The 10,143-nt window shown below is 40.2% G+C and overlaps 1 protein-coding gene across 2 annotated transcripts in view; it reads right to left on the bottom strand.

Moving 5' to 3' along the window:
• ERI1 (exoribonuclease 1) overlaps positions 1-10,067 on the bottom strand; it is a 10,206-nt gene extending 139 nt beyond the window's left edge. The window contains exons 1-7 of one of the 2 annotated variants that reach the window (XM_009329772.1): positions 9,776-10,067; positions 9,364-9,539; positions 6,704-6,914; positions 5,321-5,404; positions 4,580-4,689; positions 2,220-2,334; positions 1-269 (exon numbers count right to left, since the gene is read on the bottom strand). The exon at positions 1-269 is cut by the window's left edge and continues 139 nt beyond it. In XM_009329772.1, the coding sequence (XP_009328047.1) occupies positions 27-269; positions 2,220-2,334; positions 4,580-4,689; positions 5,321-5,404; positions 6,704-6,914; positions 9,364-9,539; positions 9,776-9,793 (957 nt within the window). In that variant the 5' untranslated portion in view covers positions 9,794-10,067 and the 3' untranslated portion in view covers positions 1-26. The remainder of the gene's footprint in view (positions 270-2,219; positions 2,335-4,579; positions 4,690-5,320; positions 5,405-6,703; positions 6,915-9,363; positions 9,540-9,775) is intronic. The other variant, XM_009329773.1, reaches the window with a different exon arrangement.
• Between the last annotated feature and the right edge of the window lie 76 nt (positions 10,068-10,143).

Genomic DNA, 10,143 nt, shown 5'->3' with positions numbered 1-10,143 from the left:
GTTCCTGAGGCAGAACCCCCGAACTGCTAGTTTCTGTAGCGGGGCATCTGTGGAGCAGGGGCTCCCTCTAAGGGGGCTGAGGAGGAGACTGTCATAAGCTGTCCAGCATGCATTCTCTCATTCACCCGCAGTTCACAGCCATCCTGCAGCATCCTTATAGCTATCCTTGCAATGTTTTTAGAGTCATCAAGTCCACTGTGAGGTCTCCCATCGTAATTCATGCCCAGCTTTTCAAGCATGATTGTCAGCTTGGTCTGGTTCCTAGGAACCTGATGGAGAAAGTGAACCACAATCAAGAATTAGGTTCTGTACCAAGTCTTTTTAATCTAACACAATGCAGTAGAAACATACACAGATTTTAAGTCTACTTAAATCACATACTACTTTCATGTTGCCTTTTGTCAGATTTAACTAATGACTTAACTTCAAAGAACCTTGGTGAGAGAGACACTCTCATTTTTACAGAGGAGACATAGTCAACAGGAGCTTGTCTAGACTCAGGATAATCTCAAGAGCCTCTCACCATTGCCAGCACCAGCTCAAGATGTGCCAGTGCTGGCAACGGTGGAAGCCATGGCCTAGCTAGGTTTAACAAGCTTTATAAAAAAGGAATTACCACCCAAAGAGGCATTGCAGAGGGAATCAGATTATGGTTTTCCTTTTAAATGCTAAGCGATTAAAGAAGCACCAGGCTCCTGATTCTCACTGACATCAAGCTTCTGAATGCCTCCAAACACCACAGAAAGAGATCAGCGACACCTATAGCAGCCCATGTTTACGTGGATGACCAACAGCATGAACAGACAAGGAAGTTTAACTGACTTACCCATGCAAAGTGCTACACCAGCAAAACCCGCTTGTCCTCTCTTGATTAACTACTAAATATACCTTTGTGCTTTGGAAAGGTCAAAGAAAAACAAAAAGATAACTTTAACGGAAAACTTCAGTTTGCTCTCTTGGTCATGGTGGTTAGGGTGGGGATATGGCACATATGGACAGGACATGGCAAGTTCCAGGATATCGCACCATACAACTGGATTTAATAGCTAGGCAGAATGGTGACAACATAGTTGCCAAAACCTGGCAATAGCTACTCCAATAGTAACACCTAGGGCAGGGGAGACATACCTGCAGGTTGTGGGATATTCCACGGGAAAGTTACAATACATTCCTTGTCATTAATTTTATCAATTACTATTACTTCACAACAGATTCAATAGCAGCGCAGAATAGCTAAACAGAAGCACTGAACAACTATAAATGCTACAACTGTTTGCATTTATTTAAAAAAAAATAAATCACAAAAAGTAAAAAGAAACTGATTCGTTCTAAGTTACAACCTTCATTGCCTTTGATGAAAAAACACTCACTGCTCAACAGAGAAGGAAGAAGGAAGGTATGTCTAAGTTAAAGCTGACAGGACTAACAAGACCATTCTGTGTTCTCACATGTTTCCAACAGAAACGGTCATGCAGAGAAGGCACAATAACAGAGGGAGAAATGGAGTAACCCTGTAATATTTGCTCAGCACAAAGTAAAGCTCTTATTAAATGTTAACCTCTTTTTTCTAGAGGTTACACTTATTATGAAAAAGCCCTTCGAGAGAAGATGGTCAGCTAGGCTGAAATCACATTCAAACAAATGGTTTAGTGTAGACTGACTTGGAATTCGCTAGAATCTCCAACAGCCCATTTTATGGTAATCTGACCGTGAAAGAAAGCAGCAATAGGGTCCAGCACTGAACTTGGTATTACTTTTCTCTTGACAATTTGATCCAACTGTAGGTATGTCCTAATCTTTCTCTGTTCCCATTACACTGTCAAAAGTGGAGATATCTGAGGGTAGTGGTGCAAATTAGTTTTGTAGTGTATTACATGAAAACAGGAAAAAATAACTGAAAAATCAATACTGAGTCTTTTCAGCTGAACTACTTCAAGACACACTTGCTCTAAGAGCACCAGTATGACATTTTTAGACAAACCTTCATGGAGCATCTCCTCATTCTTAAAAACAAGATTAAAATAAAAATGCAGTAGATTATATGATCTTCAATTAGTAAAATGAGATCTGGGCATGAAGCACATTTGAAAGTCAGGCCCCAGGCAACTAGTTTAAGTACTATAATTTCATACTACGCAAGTAAAGATGACAAGCACAACAGGCCATTCTAGACTTTTAAACCAAGTTTTCCTGCAAGAGAAACAACAATCTGTACAAACCTTATAGAAGTTCCCATATGATTTGCGAATATTGATCCACTTTTTGGCAAAAGAAGGGTATTTGATATGGCTAATACGGCACTGGATGTTCAAAAATTTACTCATATCCCAAGATCTTAAAAAGTCAAAAGAGAAAACAGAAAAACATTAGTAATATATAATTCAGATGCCCTGCGTTCTACATATTGCACAGCTGTAGCACTAACAGCTGTCTTTTCTTTGTTGGTCAGTAGAAGGAAAACAGGTTAGGAAAAGCTCTTTTGCTATAATCATGGAAAAGAATTTTTTAATATGAATTTGTTAATCGTGGGGAAAACAAGTAATGACACGAGCAAGATTTTCACTAGGATGGTTTCAGGTCCAGGATGGTTAAAACAAAAAATAGTACACCAACTTCTCCACCTACTCCAAAAGAGTACATCTACTCCAAAAACTGCCATTAAACTGTACACTTACACAGCCCTTCAGGAAGCAAGTGACACCTTAAATTTTCCTGATTACTTGGGTATGCGTGCATCTCTACTCACCATAGGTTACTGAAACAAAATTGCACTTAGTTTTAGGAGAGCCAGACCTTTATGGAAAGAAGATGAAACTATAAACCTATGCACTTCTGGCCTGCCTTCCTGAAGGGAACCATCCCAACAAGTCTGTAAGCTTCCAGCTAAAATAAAGCCTTTTTTTCCCCCCTCTCTTGCAGCTGTCTACACAATCTCACCTATATGACAGATTTCACTGCACCCGTTTTCCTTGAGGAATTTCACTGAGGGGATTCCCCTGGAGGGGAATTCCAGACACATTCTAGGCCCAGTAACATAACCAGTCTTGCACCAGTTTTGCTTTAGCATTTTCTTTTCTTAATTCACTGTTGCTTCCAAAGATAGAAACCTAATCATAGGTAAAAAATTAGCCAAATAGCAGTATTTACCACTGTTCCTTAAATGGATTAAAGTTGGAATGACATTATTTTAACTCCTTATTTTTAAGGTGTACACGGACCTAAACTGTACACCTCAAGTCTTGTGTGACAGCTTTTAAATGGCTTCACTGTTCACACTGGACACAACCACATTTCAGTGATACAGGTTCTTCACCAGAAAAGACCCGTGATTTATAGTCGTTGTCCAAATCTTCAGGAATTTTGAGAAAAAAGTCTCATGGCCAAAAAAATTTTCCCACTTAGTAAACTGGATTAGTTAAAAAAGGTTTTGGTATGTATCCATTCATCTCCTACAATACATTACTTTTCAAACCACTCATATTATAGACTATTCATCTGTGGTTTACATGACAGAAGTGTTAGGAAGTCATACTAAGATCCCCCGTGCTCTTTTTTCATAAACTCGTTTTGTTTCGGGGTTCATCTCCCTCTGGTTTGACACAGTCATTGTAACAGAGCGGCACAGGATTGCCTTTTTAATCCAGCACAGCAGAAGACTTACTCCAGGCAAACAACAGGCGCAGCGACATGAAAATGCATCATTCAGCTCAACACGGCTAATGTTAAAAACTCTCTGTGCTACTTAAATCCCTCATTCCAAGAGAAGGAGGAAAGCAGACATGTTAACAGAATAGTAATGTTTCACAGCTAAAAAGCAAGCATCACCGACGGAAAAATACCCTGGCCAGTGCTATAAAAGATAAGGCTCAAACAGTGTCTTTCATTGTTACAACAAAGCTAAGATCACAAGAACAATGTTGCATCAGAGATATATCTACATCTCAAGATCTGTTCACTTTGCAGTCATTAGGGGACTTGATTTTCCACACAGACCTTGTGAGAGAGCAAGTTCGGGGACTAGCCAATCCCTCACACAAAAAGCTTGTCAGAGCTGGGACCCGCCAGAGCCACAGCCCTCTAAGCCAAAGCAGAGAGCTTTCTGTGCCAGCTATTTCTCCCTGTTCGATAAACAGCATAATCCATTATTGCTTTCTGGCGAAGTACGCAGGATATATTAACGGTAACACTAACACACAGAGGATACAACACAACCACCACACATCTCTGAAGCCTTGGATTCAGGAGAGCATGGGAGTTGCTTAGAACTGAAATTGCACAATGTTATCTCCAGATATTATGTGCTATATGAAAACAGAGAATTACAACAACAAAAAAGGATAAAAAGTCTGTTCAACGTCATTCAGTTGCATACAGACAGCTAGGAAAGAAACAGTGCCATCTAATGGATTTAAGCTTCATTTCAAATTGTTTAGTTCACCTTTTCTGATTTTCCCGAAAACTAAAATTATAATAAAATGGCAAAATGGCAGCGTCATGATCCACCTTTAACAATACACTCACAAAGACTAAACACCGTTTTGCAGTTTTAGACCGTGCTGAAGGTTACATAAGGACATACCCATCTGTCAACATGGAATAGCTATACTTTGTTCCCAGTTCTCGCTGTCTCATCCACTCTATGACATTCTGCAGGACTTGAGGAAATGTATCAGCTTTATCAACAATGTCCTAAGAGAACCAAAAAAACAAAAGTGAGGAACATTTTTTCAGAAAAAAACCAGCATGAAGTGTAAGAATTATATTGGTATACAGGCACTCACTAAATTGGCTTCACAAAAATCTTCACAAACAGATTACACATTAAAATAAGCAGACAATTGGACAGATTTTTCTAAACTGAAGAAAGCACCACAAAAGCACCACAAAAAGAGCCAACCTCCAAATGGCATCTATAAAAGGTAACAAGGTTAGTCAGCTGTTGAACCTGGATTAAAACCTTGGAGCTTGTTTCCCAGGCTCCTGCTCAAGTCACTTGATCACAAGCCATTGCCACTGTAAGACTCTAAACCCTTTAGAATAAAAATCTTAGAAGAGGAACTGATGCAATTCACAAGGTGCTTTCATCTGCTAAAGATTAAGTTTCTACACGTGGATTACAAAGTGAGTGTGCTCCGTACAAACACCTAAATGACCACCTTAGTGAAATCAGTTCTGTGATAATTGGGACAGGGGAAAAAACAAGGATTAAGAGAATAAGCCTTACAGAAAAATTACCATGAAAGATTACCAGTCTGAAAACATCAACACCACATCTCTCTTTTTTCATATTTTTTCCTGAATAAACAAAAGTGCAAATTACCTGGGTGATTCCTGTCAGACTGATGCAGAAGTTTGAAAGCTTGGGATTAATTTCTGGCTTCACGTATTGCTGAAAGGTATCCTCCTGTAATAAGAGAATCAAACACTCAGCAGCAGCACACTATGTAGCAACTTCTTTGGCTTGCCCATAGCTGAAAGGCGATAGCGGCTACCTGCCCTGCTCGAGGCAAAAAGGGGTGTGCACCTCCCCAGCCAATATGAGCACCCTGACTGGCCCTCGTGAGACTCCCAATGGGACGGATGGATGGCTTTCCAACTGGAACACGTCTTTCCTCTCAGCCAGTAGGCACCAAAGAGCAAGGATGGGGATGTAAGAGGGGAGAAGGACAGACTGCAATAAAGGGGAGGATTTGGGAAAAGGAGAGCATGAGTAAGGAAAAAAGAAGTGAGAGGCATGAGCAAAGCAAAGTTTTTTAGGTGGTATCTCTAAAAGCTCACCTGTAATTCAAGGAAGGCAATGGCCACACATCTCAGAGGCTGCATGCAAGTCATACACCTCTGAATGCCAGCCAGTCAGAGATAAACACAATGACCTCACTCTGGGAAACCAAGCAGTGCAAGAGTGAAGACTACATGCAAGTTTCATGGAAAAAATAAAGCCCCAAATCCCTGCTGCTATACAAAACCTTTTGGACAGAGGAAAAAACCACACTGTTTCCTACTATTCTAAAGGTGATAAAACAATCTTCGTCATCTGCACAATCCTCTCTCTGCAGTTAGTCATACATACAGCTACACTGTAATGTAGCATCACAGCGGCTACCAGAAAGCCTCCTCCTCTTAGAAGCTCTTGATAAGTGAACCATTAGTCAGAGGAGCGTGCACTTCCTCCATTTCACTGAGTCACTCAGTTTCAGTTAGACAGCAAGTAGTTTTTCCTAAAAGAAAGCTGTACTGGAACAGAGCACTTGAGGCTGCCAAATGCCTAGGAAGTAAGTTTAAAATCAGGTTACGCAGCTGTCAATCTGTCAGGTACGTTGTGGAAACAGTCTAGCCCCCCAGGAAGCAGAGTTCACTCAACCCCACTTTCTAGCCCTCTGCGTTAGTCACTTCTAGATTGCCTCACACAGGACCACAGAATTTGCTAATTCTTGTTTATGATGAATCCCTTGAGTCCTAGAAATAGCTTTGTGGATCTGTAGAGGGAGTCAACAGCAGGAACACGATCTATTCCAGATGCTTTAAGAATAGAAAGAAAGTTTTGTTTGTATGTCAGAGGCACAGAGGATAAGTCTTTATGAAAAAAAAAAAACCCGCTATTTTAAATGAAGTTCAATATCTACCTAAAAACTAATCTAGACTTTCTGAAGCAAAGAAGTTACATCGAAGAACAGCATACTGACACAGTAATTAGATCACTTACTATTTCCAGGGTACGTGTGTTCAGTAAGACAATAGGAAACTCAATTATTTCATGTATGAATTCAGGTGGGTTTCCTTCTTCACATGTTGCTTCAAAGTCAACAACACAGATGTAGTCATAGTAGCTGTCTCCATTAATGGGTTCCTTCTGCATCAGCTTCTGTTTCTTATAATAGTTTTTCAGTCTCTTTTTCAGCACATCTTTCACTCCTCTAAAGAGATAAGGATAGCAACAAAGATCACACTCGCATTTAATTAATTATTTCACCATTGCAGAACTGAAGCTATATTTAACATTTGAATGTTCAGCATTTATTAAGCTCATTTTGAACACCAGAACTTATGAAGTCTGAATTCAACTTTATCATACAGTTAATGCTCCATCATCTGGGATAATGCAGAGGCTGCGATATGCGCCCCCCGCTCACCCCTGACAACTACAACATCTAGACCACATCAGTATTTGGGGACAGGCTAGGAAGCACAGTGCAGAGACACTGCAGTCACCTCCAGTTCAGCAAGTCTCAGTAGCCGAAGCCTTTGCAGATTGTTCCTAGGTGACCTCCGGCCCTGGAAGCAGTACTGCTTCACCCATACTTCCCTGTGCCCTCTGCCTGAAGCGACCGATACCTGAGGTATTTCTGCATCAGTGGCACAGATAATGCAGAACCCAGCTAAAATGCCCACATTTTAAGTTTGTCTCAATTTAAATTTAAAATTGAGCTTGAGTAACTCAAAGTAAAGCACTCAAGATTTCTGTTGTCAGAAAAGCTTCCTGGTCAAGATCCTGCTTTTCAGGAGGTTTGTGGCCAACACATAAATTCACAGTGGCAAATGATTAAAGTTACTTACCACGTCTTTTTAATGCAAACATTATAATATGCAAGTGCAGGTGCCAGAACTGCCACATACCAGACCAGAGCTGAATGAACAAGGATAACTTACTCTTCGAAGGAAGTTATTTTTAAAATTACACATTGCAAATGAAATCACAGAAGCCGTTTGTAAGCAAGTGGTATTATCAGAAAAGCAGCCCACTGATCCACAAGTTAAAACTAGAATCAGACTACTAAACCTGCATTTGAGAACATCAGCCTCTTCTGCAAACACAGATAACTCTTCTTCCCCTCTGGTTTATTAATCTAATTTAATTCAATGACCAGTTCATTCAAAGTTGAAACAGTATGGGAGCTGGTGGAAGAGAAAATTACCTTTTTCTTCATCAAACCTTTGAAAGAAGTTGAAAGAGGAGATGATCTGCTATCAAAATAACCCCAAGGGAAAGGATGGTGTCTGACAATCTGCTCAATTCACTACAATAGAGGTGATGCACTATTTGTTTCATGTAAGACATATTCTGACCAACTTAATTGAATATACTGACAAAAGAAGTCTAGCTTAGCTAAAAGAAAAGTTTAAAACTTTCTGCATTTACAACTGAATAAAAAACACAAATAGAAAATTAATAACCTAGGAGGAAACCACAAACACATAATTTACTATTTGAATTGTTTTTTTATTTTTAAATCAGAGTAACTGCTGAATAGCTGTACAAATCTAACCTGTTTTACTAAAACAGTTAGTTTAGTTTACTAGTTAGTTTAGTTAGTTTACTAAAACTCCTGAGGAGCCAAATTCATTTAACCAAAGGAGGAATTAAAAAAACCCATGCAGCTAGAACATCTGCAGACAGATGGGGTGGAGGTGGCAGGCTGCACTTCCCACCCACACCATTTTTTTTTCTTTTATCTTTTTTTTTCCTTTTATTCTTTTCAAAGGAATCTCTGTTCCTTCCGGTTTTTTCTCTGAACATCCTCTCCGCTACAGTCGCCTTCTTCACTAGAAAGCTAGACTTCTCCTTTCAGACTCCATCTTACCTTTCAAATTCCCTCTTCCTCCAAAGCAGTAGCTTCTCACTTTGCTAAATCACCACCACCACCGCTGCTTCCTCATAACTGTTGCCAACAGAAACAATACACTTTGTTTTTCCCAGTTGACCTTCTTCTCAGCATCCCAAATTTGTCTGGCCACAGCAATTTTAAAGGGTCTTGCAGGTCATTTCTGATAGAGCAGGAACAACTCTCTTACATACCTAGCCTTTTCCTCCTCCTCCTCAATTAGCACAAATCCAGTTTATAGAATAATGTGAATAGGTGAATGTACTATCTCATCTATTCAGATTAGCAAACTCTCCATCTAAAGGTACCTGTCCTCTGCATTGATTAAATTCCGAGCCCTATCACCACAGAGGTTCTAGCCAATATCAGATCTGTACTGGGTACAGTAAATAAAAATACCTATGTTCTGAAGTGAGTTTCTATACACTGAAGGTCTGCACCACCACCTGAGAACTCTTGCAGTTCTTCAGACCTATCTTTCCCCCTTGACCAAAAACATGATGAGAAGTAACCTACAGCTACATATTCTTTTGTTTCTTTGCGTTACCAGTTGAGACACCGCACATTTCTTATAACATGTTAAGCAGTATCACATGCAGTGATCCTACAACAAAAGCTGCATCAAGACTGCACATAAAAAAAACGGCGTTTGGTGGTATATCTGCTTTTTACTTTGTGGTGTGTTTTTAAACTTCAAAATAATCATCCCTTATGGCTCTACTGCTCTCAAAGATAAATCAAAAGGTCTACAAATCAGCCTAACCTGGTTTCAAGCTTGAACTCTGCAAGTTTACTTCTGAGCTCATCTCTGGTCATTCTGTTGATATAACCATTGGTTATAGCAATTTCTTTGTAAACCGGATCACTGAAGTCATTCGAACTGGCAGTTGAGTTTTTCCCATTAGTTTCTTGATCACTGATCCTACAATGCTGCCTACCCTAGAAGAAAGAGAAATCAGAAGGTCATTTAAGGCGGCCAAGACAAGAAACTAGAGCATTAAAATTTACAGTTTTGACACCAAAACACAGTAAAACATCACACCGTTTCACTCATAATCAAACCGAGCGAACTAGCCTACAGATGGGTAAGAAAATCCATGCTGATGCCTGCTGTGAAACACCATTTTCCTTCTCACTTTCATAAAAATCAACAGACAGAATAAAGGGATACTAACGCACGTGTCTGAAGTCATGCCAAAGACTAGCTCTAAGAGACAAAACCTGAACGCGCGTCCCAGTTTCAACAGAAGAAGTTAGTTCTCTGCTGTGAGCTGGCAAAACCTTGGCTGGCAGGAAGAGATTTCTCTCGGTACCTTAATTCACCAGAATCTACACTAACTGAGACATACGGACAGACAGATGCCCAATACTGTGCAAAATAAACAAAACAACAAATTAAGAGGAAAAGCTAAAGGCACTTTGACTCTAAGCGATTATTCTCAGCCTTTGTGAGCAGAGCACACGGGGGGGCCGGCCTCCCCCAGGGCGCAGACGGAAGGGCCGTGGCACCGGCGGCGCCCCCTCGGTAACGCGGCACTCGGCC

This window comes from Pygoscelis adeliae, unplaced genomic scaffold (assembly GCF_000699105.1).
Source record: "Pygoscelis adeliae isolate BGI_AS28 unplaced genomic scaffold, ASM69910v1 Scaffold67, whole genome shotgun sequence".
Taxonomy (NCBI): Eukaryota; Metazoa; Chordata; class Aves; order Sphenisciformes; family Spheniscidae; genus Pygoscelis; species Pygoscelis adeliae.
This window is presented reverse-complemented; position numbering and strand designations above follow the sequence as displayed.